At 45.5% G+C, this 19,462-nt stretch overlaps 2 protein-coding genes across 5 annotated transcripts in view; one reads left to right on the forward strand and one right to left on the reverse strand.

Moving 5' to 3' along the window:
* The window catches only part of LOC126538681 (cytochrome P450 3A14-like), a 36,731-nt gene extending 19,692 nt beyond the window's left edge, over positions 1 to 17,039 (reverse strand). For both annotated transcript variants that reach the window (XM_072289790.1, XM_055074916.2), the window contains exons 1-7: positions 16,736 to 17,039; positions 12,895 to 13,001; positions 8,389 to 8,485; positions 6,587 to 6,639; positions 4,758 to 4,854; positions 981 to 1,106; positions 118 to 355 (exon numbers count right to left, since the gene is read on the reverse strand). In XM_072289790.1, coding sequence (XP_072145891.1) covers positions 118 to 355; positions 981 to 1,106; positions 4,758 to 4,854; positions 6,587 to 6,639; positions 8,389 to 8,485; positions 12,895 to 13,001; positions 16,736 to 16,765 — 748 coding nt within the window. In that variant the 5' untranslated portion in view covers positions 16,766 to 17,039. The remainder of the gene's footprint in view (positions 1 to 117; positions 356 to 980; positions 1,107 to 4,757; positions 4,855 to 6,586; positions 6,640 to 8,388; positions 8,486 to 12,894; positions 13,002 to 16,735) is intronic.
* Positions 1 to 19,462, forward strand: part of LOC126538715 (cytochrome P450 3A11-like) — a 162,082-nt gene that overhangs the window by 32,902 nt on the left and 109,718 nt on the right. The window contains exon 1 of one of the 3 annotated variants that reach the window (XM_055074911.1): positions 18,616 to 18,680. The exons of the other annotated variants lie outside the window; for them this stretch is intronic. The gene's annotated coding sequence lies outside the window, so the exon portion shown is untranslated. Of the gene's footprint in view, positions 1 to 18,615; positions 18,681 to 19,462 lie in introns of those variants that run through there. 3 annotated transcript variants of the gene reach the window in all.

Below are 19,462 nucleotides of genomic sequence, written 5' to 3' on the forward strand. Positions count from 1 at the left end.
TCAGATTACTATGGCAAAAAAATCGGTGTCCGCTCTTCTGGAAAACCCGCCGCTGTGGTTCTACAGCAATATGGCGCTCAGCTGGCGAAACTTGTCTCGTGATTTAAGAATACGAACGTGCAATCATGTGGGCAGCTCCCGTCATCACTCCTGGTAGCACTCGGCGAGCTGTCGTGAAGAAGACGTCGTCCACCTTGCGCTGGAAGCACGTCTCGATGCCGAAGGCGGCCTGGCCGATGTAGTCCATAGTAAGCGCTTGGAAATGCAGGCGCAGGTTCACCTCTTCGTCAGTGTCGGCGTACGGCTCGATCATATCCATGAACACCTCCGCTGACTCGGCGATGTGCGGGAGCATCTATTGCGTCACACAAAATAGAACAAAGAGCAAGCGACACTTTAAATGGTGCATCGCAAACCCATACATTGGGCGTCGTCAATGCGTAATATGAACGGTGACTGGTAGTGCGAGATCAGATTGTCTTCGCCTTGCTTCTGATTGCAGGACTATTTGATTGGCTTTGGCCGATTCAGAACTGACAAAGCAGGCTAACAGTTTTACTACATGCTCCATAAGGGACGCTGCAGTGTTGGCAGGCATCTGTAAAAGGCGAGGCAAGCTTATGATTTTCGAGTGCATTTCAGACGACTAGGGTTCTTGGTTCATAGATGCGCAAGCTCAATGATTCAGCACCTGCATTACATACGGCTGTATGCGTCTATTTTGTATCTTTCCCTATTATTTGTTTACTTTACGTTTATGTGGCTTGCCGCAAATCGCCTGGAAAAAAATATTTTCCTTGTGAATTTCACGATCTTATTCCCAATGAAATGATGCAGAGCACAGGTGCGAAATGCACGCAAATACTGCGAATTTTCAAATTCCGTCTTGAGAAATCTCGCAACTCGCAACCGTTACCCACAATAGTGATCTATAGAAGGAGACGAAGATTAATTTTACCGCTTGACAACCACCGGTTTACCTGTTTCAGCTTGCTGATCGTGAAGCCGGATGTGACGCAGCTGCGCATTCTCTTCCACTGGTCTCCGCTCACATGAATCAACATCTCACCGACGATCGGATGCTGCTGGTCGCTTCGCATCGTAACCTGTTGATTCCCAAGTACAGCAACACTGTAATTGCTGTGATGGACAAGTGTAGTGTCACACTATTTCGGACCCTACAAGATCATCCGACGTATTGGCACACTGGAATATGATGTCGTGCTGTACGGCATTTCGCAATCACAGTGGCTCACGGCCTCAAATAGTCTATGTTGTGCGTCTTAAGGCCTTCTACCAACGCTGACTCTGGGACTTTGTTTCTGTGTTTGTTTATTATTTCTCTTTCCAGCATGTGCTTTAGTTCCCTGCGCTCGTGTTTGTAGCATCGGGACGACGATTTTTAAGAGGAGGGCATTGAAAGGTGTACATATTTATCCTGTTCTCTGGGGCTGCATTTCACCTACTAACTACTTAGAGTCATCGCTCAGCGCAACACGCGCCTGCATGATCGATACTTACAGGAATGTTACCGATGGTTCTATGCGTTGTCTGTTGTCACCACTTGTGCAATGCGATTATATGCGCAACGCGAATTGTGTAGTACTTTCTGGAAGACAAGCAGGCAACGGCGATTACTCTGGAAACTTCGACGACTCATGTATAAAAACTGACGCTCTTGACCGGCAGACCAGATTTTCGAGGATCGCCGAATGTGTTCGCCGCTATCGTTCAAGAATCAAGAATCAAGAAGTCTTTATTGAGTAACACAAACAAAATGTATACACAGATATTTGGACCGATAGCCAATGAGGCTAGTAAGCGGTCCAATACAAAATAACATATAGGACAGCAATCACAAACACATTGAAGAAAAACTAACTTTGTAGCCTTGCTTCCATTCCCAAAAAATGTTTCTTGCATGTCAGTTTGAAATTCCTAGCTTGCTTTACTTCAATTGGCAACGAGTTCCAAATTTTCGCTCCTGTAAATTCTATTCGTCTTTCTCCGTACGCATTATGGCAAATAGGAAGGTTAAAATTGCCATTGCTGGCTTGTCTAGTGTTGCGGACGGGAATACTGAATGCACCAAGAGGTAAGGGGTAGTTGGTATTTATAATATTATTAACCATAAGAGCTATTTTGTAATCGCGTAAGGTTGTGAATGACATGATTTGCATTGCGTCAAAAATGTTATTGTTAGAACTATTCGAAGAAGGTAATCCCATGGTTTTCAAGGCACGTTTTTGTAGTCTTAGCAATGGTGTTAAATACGTTTTGTATGTGATTCCCCATGATTCACTGCTGAGTGTAACCTGCTTTTTGAGCGCACAGGTTCGCCCAACATAACGGTAGTTTCGTCGTCCACAGTTTTCCGCTTTCTTCGCTGTCACTGCCACGTCACAATATATGCGCATGCATGCTCGCACACACGCGCGCGCGCATACATAGACGCGTGTACGCACGCATTACTGGCAGCAGCACTGTTTGGTGTGCTGTAATTTCAGAGCCTACTAAGCATCCGTTATCGTCAACGCCTGCTACCTTGTACCGCCAAAAATGATCTATGTAGTCCATATCAATGCGTCCGAAACTCAACTAATCTGTTTCCACAACCCTGTGAAGCAAGTTACCCTATCGTCCCCATTATATTTGCACACATCACACTGCAATCCCTGTTCGTGTGACCCTGTGCAATACGCTTGTTCAATTAAATACCTTGGTGTTTTTTTTTTTTGACAGAGATTTATCCTGGAACTCTCATTTCACATATATTTGTCAAAAACTTTACGTATAATATTAAATTTTACATGCCATTGTCTGTCCGAAAGCTTGTAGTACATGCCTTATGCTACAGTGTAATCCGGTATGGGATACCTATATATGGCCATGGCGCTCAACATTTGGTAAACCGGGTCAACTCCGTCCTTCGTGGCATTCTGAAGCATGTTGCTTATGATGTCCCCCCCCCCCCCCCCCCCAAATCTGATATGTTCCAAACTTTGTCTTTACCTGATTTCAATTCTTTGCTGCTAGAAACTGTTATCTTCAAGCATTTTTGGATAAGCCAGTATAAAATTCCTTATGTGCCTGTTCGCTGCGTGAGACCAAAGTATCCGTATGTTACAGCCCGCTGTAAGACGAGATATGGTCGAAGACTCCGTAACTATTATGTCCCAGCAATGTTTAATTTACTTCCCCAAAGCATACAAGATGTGAAGACGAAATATGGTCTCAGAAAGGCTCTTAGACACATTAATGCGTGATCGCAAGCCTGTCATGTGTGTGTGTTTTTTTCTCACTGTTGTCTACAATTTAATAACGTGTTACTGATGGCTCTGTCGCTGTCTGCCAGGCACTGCCGTTTAAGCCCGCTGCGGCTTTGGCAGGCCTGATTCTTCCGTTGTATGATTCTCAAGTCATCAATAAAGTATTATTATTATTATTATTATTATTATTATTATTATTATTATTATTATTATTATTATTATTATTATTATGGCCAGATAACCTGTGGTTTCGCATAGTAATTCTCATAAATGATCGATACTATAGTTCTTGCTTTTTTTCAGGAAAAATATAAAACGTCCGTTCTTGGAGGAGCAGGAAGATTTTATTTATAGAAAGACACGGGTGCACGTAGAGTCGTCGGGGCCAGCACAACTAGTCCTAGTACACGGCGCTTGAGAAGGTAAAAAACGAAGGAACGAAAGAGGCATGAAGGATTATGGCGATAATGGTTAGATTAAAATGAATGCTGGTAGTTAATGTACTAGCAATATTTTAGTCACTGTCTTGAGTACCGTCCAGCGAAGCGTGGGAATTGTACCATGGCTCTTGCTGTTGATATAGCACATATCACGCATAGAGTGGAAAGGGGGGCAAGGACCCCCCGCCCCTCCCACGCACACAAAATATTTCAAGAATGTTTGTCAGGGAAGCGGCGAAAGTCTTTACCCGGTGGGTGCGTGCTGGGTAGACGCTAAATATGCACGACAGTGTTTCTGGTACATGGGAAGCGCTGGAAATCTGGATTTCTAGGACGTGCACACTGAGGTCCCCACAGGATGCCGTGCGAATGCCTCATCAATTCTTATGCAGTTCAATTGAACTTGTGTTGCAGCTTCTCAGTAGGTGGCATGCGAAACCACATTTCGTCGGCTAACCGGTGGTCTTGTGCCCACGGATCAGATGCAAAACTCGGTATCATGAACATGCACAGAGCTTGTGTCATCTCTTAAAAGATCACAGATTACACGGAAGCCATCATGCAAGGCAGCTCTTGCATCGGCGACCGCATGTGCGTTGCCTTTCAGACCACAGTGCAAAAACGCGAATAATAAGCAAAGGCAGTAGGGAATAAATTATCTCACAATAACTAGACATCTGAACGTTCCGCAGTAAACGTTTCGACAAGGCTTCCTGTCACGCCCTATGTGTGCGAAGGCTTAACTTTGCTAAAGAGCTCTGACAGAAGTAAGCACACTTTTTGAAGCGTTCGCAGCCAACTTCCTTGTGCATTTGCCTTCTTTATATCTTAAATATAAAGGTCTCCTTCCCGAAAGCACGTGTTCCTGTACATTAGTCGACTAACTTTCAATCCTAAGTCCCGACAAGCACATCTTAAAGGAAGCCGAATTCTTAACGGAGAAAATGGCGGGCACTGGGATCGCTTTGATATGAACCGATTGGTTTGCAGAAACAGTGTCTTTACAAAGCGCACAACACACAAAAAAGCACCGTGAACGGTTCCTTACCCCACGAGCCGTGAAATTCTGGAAGTTCTTGATGTAAGCATATTCCAGGAAATCCAGGTCCTTGACTAGGAGAAATGGAACGTCGCCATTGTAGAACCTGTTCAAGTCGGGCACAATGGATATGAAGCTACCGCATGCTACGGGCAAGCGCTGATGAGTACAGTATTTTGAGATGTTTATCAGTGTTATACATGCTACACCAGTTCTTTCTATGTTGCTTTTTAGGCAACTAGTACAGACTGCAGCTTACAGATTTATTTATTGCATAATAATTGGTCACTTAGTGTAGCAACAATAAAACAACAACATAATGCTACTGGCAGCGTTGTTTGAGAGTCCTAATTCTTATTACCAAAACAAAATCAAAATTTCTACAAAGCGAACAGACTCACGCCACTAAAACTAGGTTCTGGTGAATTCTGTAGTCAACTTGACCGTCTCACAGCATTACTTGCAGTCATTTAAGACGCTATACTAGATAGGGTGTATTTTACTTATAAACTATTCACCTGCCAAAAAAAGACCTCAGTGATATTAACCATCCCTAGAGATCGGCCCGAGGGATGCACAGAAATTGGTGGAACTCACAGTTTCCCTTTGTTTTTCTGACCTAGTTTTCTTTTTTGCTGTTCCGCATAATTTCCTTATTTCTCCTGCATCTCAGAGCACATACAAGGTCAGTGTTAACTCAAGTACCCACGTCAATACGGCAAGATGCACTTGCTTCTTCAACATAAAGAGCGGTTCAGAAAATGTGCTCGAAATGTTAAAAAAAATGACATGTTGAGATATTTACGCCATCTTGTAGGGGTGTCGGGAGCTCGGTTTAGCGGAGGCACGTAATACACATTTTGACAGCTTGAGTAGGGAGAGTCAATTGGCTTCATTCAATAGTAAAAGTATGTTTTGCGAGTGGCTGTGGTGGCGCTCCCGTCGGGCAAGCAGGGGGCAATGAGCCGCACGCCAAGGCACGCTGAGAGGAGCAAAGGGCAATGACCCCCACGGTGCGGCAAACTGGATTTCTAGAGAGCGGGGACAACGAAGTGACAAACGGTCGCTACAGGGCTATTATTTACCATAGCGTCAGAAAGATTAAAATGACCCCAGGTAGCAATCAGACGAATAATTATTGGTATTAGACTAAGTATTATATAAACACAATACCATGAATTTTAAGGTCGTCGTCCTAAAAACGAATGACCGCTTCCGTGCTATATGCTAAGGTTGCTAAATATTTGCACAGCAGTGCATTCCAGATAATTTTACCAAGAAATTTGAAACTGCAATGCCGAAGAGCGCTACTTCATTGCCCTTGCAGCAGTGTATGACTAATGTGGCTGTTTCTGCGTCACTGTCGGGTGAGGGTGAACGAGCATCTTTATGAAGCCGTGAATTCTGAAACAAAGAATAGCCATGTGTTCATTTTACAGTTGTAATACTGTTCTCAAGTCGAAGGAATGCTGGCAGATATGAGAGTGAACGTGGGCTATAAGGACACTAATAATACTGAGTTATAGCGAAACTAGTTATTGTCATAAGGCCTAAACCACGTTATTGTTTTGCACCAAAATAATAATCGACCATTGCGATGTTCCCTGCTGGGCAAACACTTTTCCTACTGATTTCAAGTTGATCTTGTTTCGACTTAGCCGACTTCATCGACTGCCCAAGTACTTTCTATACCTAATCTCTCCATGTCATGTTATTCTGAAGCATGGGTCCGACTACATTTTTTTTTTCCCGTCAGTTAGTGCCCATTAGCCTGCTCTGGTACACCAGCTATTAGCTGTTCTACACATTATTGTATGCGATACACGGTGAAACCTTACCCGCAGATGTCGCCGTATTCCTTGCACCATTTATCGAATGCTTTGTGCAGTCCCTGTTAGGAACAAAAAGACGTCGCATGCACTGTAAACAAATACAATTTCTTTGACCCCACAAAGTCCAACGTATCACTTTTTACTACGGCGCCTCCTACTTCAGCATTAAGGGCCTGTATTCACAAAAAGCTCCAGCGGTAGAGTTTGTCTTGAAGAAATATGACGCTGGACATATTATAGGCGAAGGCGACCGGCCAGTGGCAAGCATGAATTGCGAATGAAAAGCTTTGTGAATGGGGCACCCTGATATACGCGCGAGTAACTAAACGGGATTGCCCGTAGAAGCGCTTCCGATACGCTGGATCTACCTTCCCCTGCACTCCCCTTCCCCAGTTGAGGTATAGTTCAACCCAATGAACTACTCACTGAGCTAACTATTTTCTTGTGTTAATGTTTGATTGTTTTTAGTAGCGCGTACAATCCACTGGCTTAAATAAAACTCAACAAGTTATACGAATTTTTCTTGAGGTTCAACGGAGGGCATACCGGGATTGCACGGCATCCAACGTGTAACCGATACTCGGTGAGAGGGGGGGGGGGGGGGGAACTTTGGGCCAGTTCGTCCGACGTGTTTAAAGAAGAACCGCGACTACAGAAGGGACGAGCGGTAACTAGCAACTTAGGTTTATTACGATGAAACACAAAGTAGCAAAAGGTCCCAAATTCAATGTAGCCATCGTTGTAGAACGGGAATACTCTAGACTTGAGCGAGAAATTATGGAAGCGGCACACATGCGCAGACTTGGCCTAGACACGTGTGCAAGTGAGCCTTTGGTGGCTCTCCTAGATAAAGAAACCCGGTTTTCGATTACCCAGTGATGGCGGTTTTTTGCACCTTTCAACTTTCCATAGTCATCTAGGGTGCTTTCTGCCACGTGTGTTTCATCTTGTTCTTCAGTATGTGAGGGCCCGCTTCGCGCAGATGCGACCTTTTGCTGCTATGTGTTTTATGGTAATAAACCTCAGTTGCTAGTTACCGCTCGTCCTGTCCACTTCTTCGTCTTACGTCCCGTCTGAAGTCACGGATCTTTTCTGTGAAATACTCGGTAACTTTTCAGCGGGATTTCATTCGTCATTGGTGCGTCCTATTTCACTCAGTGAGCTGAAATGTGATTTGCGAGATTGATGGCATTTAAGCAAAAAAGACAATACAAAGGTTACGAGGGACGTCGACACGGGGAGGGTGGGGGCAGTTCCTAATTTGTATAGACAATCTGGGTTGCTACAACGTGCAACAAAAGCAGAGAGCATGGGAAATTTTGCGCTCCGCCAATGCTGCCGATGCGAACAGGAATCGCTGCCAGAAATGTCATTACCCGTGGCATCACTGCTATGATGGACGAAATTTGTTTGACGTGGTTACCGACGAAAACAAACACAGCATGGTGCTCCAAAACAACAAGGCAAAGTCCTTGTGAACTTAGCCTTATTTAAAGAGGCGCCAACTCTAGGCCACACCTCGTTTAAGTACTATGCTCGTCGTTGCCTATTTCAAAGCAGAAGCTGATAGCACTTTACAAATATATCCCCCACCCCAGTGCAGGGTAGCAAACAGAAAACTCGCCTCTGGTTAACCTCCCCACCTTTCCTATCTCTCTCTCTCTAATTACTCATGAGAGTAGACGCAGGAGGTGAAGTGTGTGATAAAACGGGAGTCCGCAGGAGGCAAGAATGGAGAGCTTTATTTTGTGTTAATTAGCTTTTCTTCGGGGATACTGACAACGTATGCATGGTGGTAAAGTGCTTACCAAGGAATGGTACTCCCACAGGTTACCCCACAATATATTGGGCTCTGGTCCCGGAATGCCAAGTTCCTTGAAATAGGAAAACTTCTTTTTCCGCCACCTGTTCGTACAGCGAATCAATGAATAAAAATGCATTTGAGAAAGTAGAGCTCATGAAAGACAAGGGCGCGGAGAATATTTATTCTTGCTTACAAATTTGTATGCTAATACAGTGCCAAAGCGGCGATATTTCGTATGGTATTTACCAACAGGTATATTAATATCGCAAGGAGAACATAGGGTGATTTGGCCCATTTAGGTGCATCATCCAATGAGGCAAACTTTAGCTGCATTAGCAATCGCTATATAAAAGTAGCCAATTGAAAGTTTCACTATAGTGAATCACCATTGAACACATATCGAATGTGGTAAATTAAAGCCAAGCAATAGGGAAGACAAAATGCGTAATGGAAATCCATTGACTACTTCCGAGATATCCGCCCTTAACATGTGCTGCGAAATACATTGATATTCCTGTTAATAGTTTTTTGATGGTCTTCCTTTAACTTTAGTTGTGCCGGTCTTATAATTTCTGAAAACAGACACGAATTATCTGTAGTTAGGCTTAAATATTGCTTTTCAGCATACGTTGTTAGGTGAATAAATGAAAGGTAACTATTGAATTTTTTCGTTAACGTCCTGTAGATCTCGATCGAGATGCAAATAACGTCCACCAATTTGACAAACCCAATTGAAAAGGTGGCACATTAAATGAAATTACAAAGGAAATCAATTCCCAATTTCTCAAACAGAAACCTTTGAATTGAAGGTCACTTATGCATACCGGACGCACTCTGGGAATCAGTATTATAAGCGAAGCATTCTTTAGGTAGCTGCATAAGCAGCATCGCTTGAGGGTCTACAAGAATTTACCCGACGGAGGAATATTTTTCTGCAATGAGGGAAATTGTTTGTATGACAACAGCAGCGATGCGACGGCGACGACAATAACTTGATGATGTGTTTATTGTACTCTGACGAAAAAGCACTACTACCTGACTACTTCGTTACTTCCTTGGCTGAGCTCGAAGTAGGGCACTGGATAAACTGGGCCAATCCCGGAGGCGGTGTGATGTCAGATTATGCTATGTCACAATGCATCCAGTGTTGTAATGTGATGGAAAATGGTGACAGGCAAGCACAGACAGACAGACAGACAGACAGACAGACAGACAGACAGACAGACAGACAGACAGACAGACAGACAGACAGATAGATAGATAGATAGATAGATAGATAGATAGATAGATAGATAGATAGATAGATAGATAGATAGATAGATAGATAGATAGCTTGTGAAGTACTTTAAGAGTGCTAGTCGCATTAAAAAAAGTCTAGCTTGGTGCCGGCATAGCCCCGAACGCAATGCTTCGCATATAGCAATGAACAGCAGTGGAAGAACATCATAAAACAAGGACGAAAGCCGCAGCTAGGCCTGTAGCTGTGCTGTAGACTGAGCTGTTTCGCTTTGCCGTGCTTTGGGAAAATCTATAGATGGTGCTTGACTTCTTTTAGTATCATATACTGCACAACATTCGTGGGGTCTAATGTCGATCGAAACGTTACTGAAACTATTGCTCATCTAAAAATGCTTGATGGATGCTTAGGCTACGAGTTTGTGTTCCTGATAAAAATTCGACAAAACACATCTCATGATGACTGTCGACAGTAATGCGTCTAGCTGTGAGTCAGTGTTTGGGGCGAGCTTCACCACTGGAATAGCTGGCGCCACCGTCGGCGTGACGTGATATGAGGGACCACGTGGTCACAGCGACCGCGTCGGCTGCTTCGGAAGCGCCGAAGCGAGCTGAAAACCAAAGTTTAAAGTCCCACCTGCGCTACGTTTCTTATTAGGTGGGGAGGTTTTTGCCGCTTCGACTGTGTACTTGACAACACTTGAAAGCCCTATAATAGGTGGTGGCTGCCTTTGAAGGCGTCCAACATGGCAGACTCGTTGCCGCAGTGCCGGACGTACGCAAACGAGCCCGGTGTCAGCCCTCCCACGTACCCGCAGGACAAGAAGCTGCGTGAAGCTTGCATCGTGAAAAAAGCAGCCATCGGCTACTACTCGGGTGTACAGCAAGCACTTCCGCGAGGAAGATTTCTGTTACGGCGACGGGGCCGCGATGTTCCGTGAGTAGCAGAAAGCGCACACTGAGACACTCGCCCGCGCGCGCTGCCCGGCTAATGTCATGATGCTTTGGTCTACAAACTTGCTGGTGCTATGCTAGATACAGGCACGTTCACTGGAATGGAAAGGGGACGGTAGAAAGCACATGAAATAGCTATGGCAGTTGCTCATGCTTGTGTAGCACCAAACACTGAAATGTACTGGATTAAGAAAAAGAAGCAGCCGGTAATTGCTCACTGAGAAGACCGCTAAACATACAGTGCGGTGTAACTTGAGAAATAGTAATATGGTAACGTCCAATACTTGAGAAAATAAAAAAGAAAGCTTGAATCGTCACAACGGGACATCACAAGTCCCATCGTAGGCGCCGAAGTCCCAATAGTTACAACGAGATTAGTTTTGAACTGCTCTGCTAACGTCAACAACAATGGTTATTTATGTACTGTCAAATCCTCATATGTCCAAACGAGGTATTTATGAGGCGTGTACTGCAACTCCTCTTTCACTCTTCTCTAACACTCGGGGCCATCAGCGACGCCGCCTAGAAGCCTGCCCGTGTCCTATGAAAACCATGATGCTCCGGTGCGCGCGAGCGCGTCACGCCGCAGCCGGGCTCCTCTCCTGTGCTTCTTTCTGGGAACGTTGTGCCATCTAGTGCACTGCCTAGAAGTCCGCAGGTCGCCTCCAATGCAACTAGCGTGCCATGCGGGCGTCTCGCTTGTTGCACACCCAGTCGCCCATACTCAGTGACCCAAGTTGGCGTGATTTTCACTGAAAAACGGCACATACCTATTTCATTTCTGTCGCAGCGCAATAAATCGTCGGGTTGCGATCCTTGAGGAGCCCATGTGAAGTGGGTTTCGTTTCAGCTAGCATTGGAGAAATTTGGAGGATCTATATGTCATTGTGGAGTGGGGCATATCGAGTGGCACATACGTAGTTACCCAAGTTGGGGTCAGAAACTTTCGCTGGAGGGCGGCACACACAGCGATACCCACAGCGATACCCAGAGCACATACCCAGTGACCAACGTTGCCATCAAACAAGTTCCTTGAAGACCAGCCCACACTTAGCGGCAATGACCCAAGTTGATCAGACGATTAGTTTCGAACACTGTTCCCTCGGAACAGCAGCGCGATGCGCTGCCCATTCGACCATGGACTACCCATCGACCCAGGTAGGGAGGAAAACAGTTAGAGACGCAGATAGATAGACATTTAGCCCCAGAAAAGCACGCGAAGTAAAAAATCCTAACGCATTAAAAGTACAATACTGAGTGTATACGCCGCCTGGCCTGTTCCGCAGATATATTCTACAACTATGTAGAGCTCAGTGTAGACACTGAGCTGTGAGCTGTGTGGAATGTTTACACTTAAGTGACATAATTAAAGACGGAACATAATCATAAGTTCATATGACGTATTTGGATTTTTTTGAACTCAGAAGTGCACGCGTGCGTTTCGGTTCACGCAGTTTATTGAAAAATCTCATGCCGCGTTATACATTCGAATGAAATTTATAAACCTGGTGCCACTACCTAATATGAACTTGTCGAGAGTTACAACCGGAACGCCACCGTTCCTTTTAATTCTCAGGCCGAAATTCGCTATACAGTGCCACGTCTAGCTACAATCAACGTATACACTACGCTAGACACGAGAAATCCCTTTTTGAATTCAAACAAAACACAGGTCTTACAGCATACACATGACTCATAAATAGGATTATTTTTATGACAACTGGTCTTTCAAATAAAACTATCAGTGGGATACTAAGGGGACTTTAAGATGCGTGCTTTTAATTAGACAAACCGTTGCTGTCTCTGCGTCTGTTCAGATTGAACAAAAGCGCTTCTGTAATGGCTACACATATCACGTATGACTTTTCAGAAACATCGCTGTACTGGCAAATATTTTCTTGCAATGACTTATGTCCATTGGAAGAGATTTTGTAAACCTTCATGACTTCCAGGAACGGTAGGCTAATATTGCTGGGAACGTTGCCGGTACCTTACATCTGGAAGCGATAATCATGGCACATGTTTTTCACAGATAACAAACGTAAGTTATGGCGTGTTATGTCTGAAAACTACAGCGAGACCATGGCAGCCCGGCCACTTGCTGTTTTACGCTTTCTTGGAGTTAGACGGCGCACTAGTATTTTATTTCCGCGATCTACACGTGGCCGTTTCCTTTGTAAGTCAAACGGGTCAACTAATCCTGAAAACAGTGCCAAATCTGTAACCCAGTGACGTGTACCTCTGTAGTAGAATTGAAAAAAAAAACGAAATCCTGATAAAATGAAGCACTTATAACTTTCATACAATCGTGGCAGCTTACCGAATGAGAAGTGCCAGCGCAACCACGATCAAGGCTGTGGTGAACCACAGACTCATTTCTGCAGTCTCCCAGCTGGTTGGGATACCGTCCGCTGCTTCAACTGCACACTGCCCCGAATAGGCCCGGAAGTCGCCCTCAGAGGGATTGTCTTCTCTTTATTCCTTGTATCTGCTACACGAGTCATAACAAGCATTTTCACCTTGATGTCAATGCCGCAAAGATATCGACGCGGCATCCCCCGCGTGGGTTATCTGGAGTACCTTCAGACAGGGCGCAAGCAAAGGTTACCGCTTCAAGTGAACTGTATTTGACGTCCACATGATTCGCTGTCGTGGTTCTTGCTGCTTCCTTTCGCAGATAACTGCGGAGTTGAAGGCGGCCCAGGTAGGATGTAGCTATACTCGGTTTCATACATAGCACTCGACGCTATGGAAGCTAAGAAAGTAGCCCAGTCACAGAGGTCTAGCACGCTGCTTTTTGCAGATCAGTTGCTTTCTTTATCTGTGACATCTTCCACTGCAAATTTACCTCACATATAACAACTTCTATTTGTGGACACTGCTTGAAACCATCGTTGAAGGAATACCATGTTTTCCGATATATTGGATTTGTTAAAGAAGTAGCTCCATTTTGAGGCTTCCCTGTGAGGTTTATTGCAACAGGACGCGGGCAAACGGTTTCACCCAGGCAGAATCACCAAGAGAGGGAGAGGGAAGGGGGAAAGAAATGCAGAGTGGTTAACCAGACTTTGTCCAGTTGGCTACCCTAAACATTGGGAAGTGGATAAGGGAGTGAAAGATAAAGAGAGAAGACACAGGTATTGATGACACTTTCACATGCAATAAGCCAGGTCCAGCATATCTAAAGTTGAGCACTCAAATCTGTCGTCTTCAGGTAGAGTAGAATAGCTCGAATGGTTTTCTGGACTGATGAGCTGTGAGGCGAGGCTCCTAACACATTTGCTTCTGTAAATGGCTTATCTTCCAGTCTATAGGTGGAAAGCTTTCGCTTTTCAGGAATTAGAGGGGGGGGGGGGGCTGGGGCCGGGGCCGGACCAGTTTTCCAAACCCCATGTGTGTGTGTGTGTGTATATATATAAATAAATAAATAAACATATATATATATATATATATATATATATATATATATATATATATATATATATATATATATATATATATATATATATATAAAACTGGGTCTCCTAGGTAGGAGACCCAGCCCTCTCGCACCACCAAGAATCTGGCGTCTCTCGGTGGTGTAATCTGTCTTCGTGTAATCGTCGTATACTTCGTAATCACTAATACTGCTTTGACTATCCGGAGAAACTGCAGGCTCTCTCTCTTTTACTTGTTTTTTATTGTGAGTTGGAGTATAAGCACTGTTGCGCATGACTACTGTTGATTCTGGTTTCCGGTGTATCCGGCTTGGCCTCATTTCGGTTATTGAGTGAAATATTATTATTAATACTTGTTTTTGAAAACATATGTACATTTAACAGAAAAGGGAAGCGAGGAGCAGGTAGACAACTGCCACCGGAAGGGGAACAGTGCCTGCCTACTCTTTAGAAGGAAGGCGACAGCAGCACAGAAATGAAAGATAGGAAGGAGGGTAGGAAAGAGGAAAGAAAGAGCAACAGGACAAATCGAAAAGACTAAAGTAGAATACGCTGCACATATCACACGCAGTAGGGCCGGACACTGAAGGTCACACTACTATAGAATGTTAAATAAAAGAAAAGGTGTCGGCGCTGCAAACGTGAACCTTGATCAATTCTAGAAAAAAAAAAGTAGAGCGCGATGAGCCTGATCGCGTCGAGACGCTCAACCTCTGGGGTTCAAACATTCGTCGAATGCCGTACACCGCAGGCCAAGGAGGTGATAGTCCCTCACTAGCAACACGCTCTGTGCACGGAAAGTAGGACACTCCGATGTTAGGTGCTGAAGTGTCTCGCAGCAGCCGCAAGACGTGCACGATGGACAGGCCACACGTCCTTCTATGTGTAAACGTTCGCGCGCGTTCACGCAGCCAACACTCAGCTTGAGCATATTGAAAGCCTAGTGCATATTGTTTCCAGTACAGTGGAATAGCCGCCAGTAATTGTTTCGTTACTGAGATTCATTCAGGTAAATGTAATCAATTATCTAACTCGAGAAGTACTGTGCTAGTTATAAAAGTCTCCATGAGGCATCCGTAGGCACCCCCAAATGACATATAACTGTGGTGTTGTTAGGAACGCACAAATGGCGTACTAATTTTTTCCGGCTGGTTAAGAATCCCCATGAAACATCAAACATATCCCGTTACTGCGCTTTCATCTACATCATAAAGCAGCGCCCTCAGATAAGCTAAATGAAAGAAATTGACTTGGCTGTCTCAAACCCGAAAAGGCAGTTCGTCACCTTGATAATGGCACGGAAGGAGCACCAACAGCAGGTCTCGCGGCTTTGCAGCTATTCCTCCCTCTCATTTCTATGTCACACTTATTTATCCGTCTCTTAAGGCCGACCGATCACATTATCTACAAAAGTCCCTCAATAAAGCAGCCCAGACGCAGCTCTGTCCACGCACAAATGCGAAAATCAATGGAAGAGGCAAAGAATGTTTCAAGATTCCTGCTCTGTTCGCACCGCATCGAAAGAGTGTGCGCGAAACTATATTTGGCGCCAGAAACTTGCTTCGAACCAAAGACAAATTAAAGTGACGGTTTCATTTTTCATGAGAGTGTATACGTGCTGCAAAAACAGGATCGTGACGAAAAATTAAAACGAAATAAACAGGCCGGGAAGCGACCCTTGGGTAGAGAAAAGGCAAAACGGACGCGTTCAAGAAAGTAAATGTGCCACTTCTAACTGAGCCAAATTGGCAATCGGCACGTCTGCACAAAAAGCATTAGAAAAATAAAACCAGCTGATTTCAGTGTGCCGTTATTATCTGAATTCGTAAGCGCCGTTGAAAACCAGCTGCTGCCGAGAGGACTTGTTCGAATCGGTGTCCTTATGCCGCTACGCAGTACTCAGCCCGCTTTACCACATCTTTAGTGGCTTTCTTGATGATCGACGCTGGAATTTTACGGCAGGCATCAGTTATCCTTGCCTTGATCGAGGAGATGACGTCAGATGAGCTCAACTAAACGCGATCATTCACGTAACCCAAAAGAAAGGAATCGAGTGGAGACAGGTCAGGTGGCCTAGCCGGCCAATTCACAGGCCCGTGCCTTCCAATCTGCTGCGCATGAAAAGTTGCATCCAGCCAGTTTCGTGCTCGGCCGCTGCTGTGTTCTGGCGACCCAGTCTTGCTGATGCCACAGAAGTGGAAGACGTGACAGTGGGACAAAAGTGACAAGAAAAGACTGCTGACAGCGCAGCGTATGAGGAGTTTTCATGTTAAGCAGCTAAGTCAGCCCCAATAAATTCTTTCGGAATGAAAATATTGTACGCCGGGCAAGAAAGACAAAAAATTTGACATACTAAAATATATTACATTGAAATGAAACAAGGATGGTCGGAGTTAAGAAATTTCCAAGCAAACATTTTTAGGCACACGCGTTTGCTGCAACATTATATTGGTATACGGGGTGTCCCGGCTAACTTTAGCCAGAGCTTTAAAGAAAAGTAAAGCCAGTTCCACGCCGTGAAAGGTGTCAATACAGCGAAGCAGGCGGTCGTTTTCTCAAGTTTGAACTCTTGTTTAACGCTATGTTCATGAAAATTTTTTTTTCTCGTTGTCGTCGTTTTGCTAGATTCGAGCTTCGATTACGGATTGCGCACACTCTTCAGTTGCGTGAGGTTGTGATCGAAGCACATTCTATCACACACATTACTGCGGTTGTCGCACTCACGGTCAAGGAATTCTCTCTTGAACCGTCCATTGGAATCCTCCCTGGGAAGAATCACTCAGCGTCCACGTCTCTGCTCGGCCTCCTACTCTTGAAGTTAGCGGTTAGCTTGCCTCTGCTGGCGCTTGGCTTGGATTGCCTTCTCTTGAAAGTGGGGGTTGGCTTGCCTCCACAGGCGCTTGGCTTACACTTCCCATTCTCGATCCTCGGCGCAAGCGGCTTCACTGCGCTGGCGCTTTGCTTGCACTTCTCACTCTCGAAGCTCGGGATTTGCACAACGTCGGCGCTGCCGCTCTCGCCGAGCGGTATCCATGGGGCGAAAGGGAGCGCGCCGCGAAACATCTGTTCCTATACCCCTCTCCAGCACGTGCTCTGCACCCCTGCGTGACACCGGACGGCGAAGAGTCGACTTAGAACAGCTCCACTTTTAATATGCAAATGCCACGTAGCCGGACAGAACAAAGGTAACGTTGTTTATCATCGCTTTGAGATACCCAAACTATATTTTTTTTCATTCCGCCTAAATAGATAATTAATCAACTTCTCAAATATTTTAGTTAGATGAAAAGCGTCAAATAGAAAATTGTAGAGCGACATGAAAAATCCCCGATACAACTTTCCGTTGCTCAGTACGTGCTACATAGAAGTGTTTTTCCGAGCGTGAAAGAAGCCCGCAAATGCACGCAAAATCGCCGGGTGACTGGCCGCTCGAGCCACCTTGCGTGTATTCACGGGATTCTTTCACGTATTAGCGCGAGTGAGTGAGTAATATCGAGTGTTGCTTGTGCGATCCGCGCTTGTCCAGTGTGTTTCCTTCTTCGTCCGTTGCCGTTTGCGCGGTTACATTATGCATTCAAATATCGACCACCAACTAGCCCGTCTTTCTCTGTTACACCCTGTACTATAAGAAATTTAAGAACGTATCGAAGTGTCCGAAGATACAAATGGAAAGTATCATATCGGATACAATACTTGCGGCAGTGTCTCAAATACTTGTTGCCCCAGTATCTTGTATCGTATCATGATACAATTGCAAAGTATCTTGCCCAGTCGTGGAACTCATCAGCATATAGGGAAAGGTTCACTTTATGTGGTAGAACCTCAGCAAGTTCAGTGATTGCGACGTTGAGCAAAGTGCGTCTGAGAAGACCACCTTGCAATGCCGCTTAGGTATAGGCCATTCTCCTTTGGTACGATATCCATCTGCACAAACAAAAGTCATCCTGGTGGCTTAAAGTGAAGGCACCACAAGCGAATCATACTACGGCTTGATGCGTAGGACGATGACAAGTTCGCAGCGATGGCGCAGGTCTGCTGACGGTGCGAGTGACTCAATGTGGTAATTAACGGAGGACATTTACTCTAAAACGTGGTAGAGCTCATACCATTTAGCGACACATTTAGTGGTGAGACCGGCTTTGGCAGCGAATACCCTAAGCGCAACCAAAGAGCGAGAGAAAGCAGTACGTATACGGAACAGTCGTCAGATAGACGGCTTCTTCGGGGCGTTGGAGATAGGCGGCGACGTCGAGATTCTCTTTGTCGTTGACTCGCGGCAACATAGCGTTGAGGGCCGTCATAGGGTTCCTGCCGTAAACCAGCTTGAACGGCGGGATCTCCGTTGTTTCCTGCACCGCGGCGTTGTAAGCGAAGGTTACGTACGACAGGACAGCATCCCACGTCTTGTTTTCGACGTCGACGGTCATTACAATTATGTAGGCGGTCAGGGTCTTGGTATGACTTCGTCAGCGGGTGGTAGGCAGTTGTCCTCCCATGGCTTGTCCGGCTGTATTGCAATATGGTTTGGGTGAGCTCTGCAGTGAAGGCCATTCCTTTGTCGGTGATGAGGTGTTCTGGGGCACTATGTCGCAGTAGGATTTTCTGGACGAAGAATTCAGCGACTTCGGCCGCACTACCTCCAGGCGGAGTTCTCGGTTTGGCTCAGCAGGTAAGTTAGCCGGTTGCCACGACGATCCAATTGTTTCCAGATGTTTACGCCGGAAAGAGCCCCAACAGATCCATCCCGATTTGCTGAAATGGTCGGCAAGGAGGCTCACTCGGCTGTAATAATCCCGCCGACATCTCGTGACGTAACGCGCGACGTCGGTGGTCAGTCGCGGTCAATAGTACTTGTATTCTTGCAAGCAGAGGGGAAAACACGAGGTGCCCGGCTGCCTTATCATCGTGCGTTGAGGGCCGTTGAGGGCCGTCATATATAATTTTGTCATTTTCTAAGAACACATAACAGCTTCGGTGGTCGTCCTTCGTCGCACAGTGGAAGGGCCAATGATTATTTTAAGAAGGAATATTGGCACGTGTACTTGTTTATCGGGCGACCGCGTTTCACCGTCTAACAAATGTTATCGCTCAGCGCGGGGCGCGCCTGCATGTACCGGAAGTTTGTCGAGTGTTATCGATGGTGCCGCTGTCCGTTCTCACCGAACCTTGTGTAGTGCGATTGCATGTATGCGCGACGCGAATTGCGTAGCACTACCTGGAAGACACGCGGGCACCAGCAATTTCTCTGTAAACTTTGATGACTCATGTACAAGAGCCGACGCGCTTGCCCCGCAAATCAGATTTTCGACGATCGCCGGGCGTGTTCGCCGCTATTGTTCTTCTTTGAGTGTAGTCTGTTCTTTTTTAGGGCACAGGTTCACCCAATAAAACGAAAGTCTCGTCATTCACAGTTTTTCTGCTTTCTTCACGTTACTGCCACGTGACACAGCC

The sequence above is a fragment of the Dermacentor andersoni genome, chromosome 8, assembly GCF_023375885.2.
Source record: "Dermacentor andersoni chromosome 8, qqDerAnde1_hic_scaffold, whole genome shotgun sequence".
NCBI classification, from domain to species: domain Eukaryota; kingdom Metazoa; phylum Arthropoda; class Arachnida; order Ixodida; family Ixodidae; genus Dermacentor; species Dermacentor andersoni.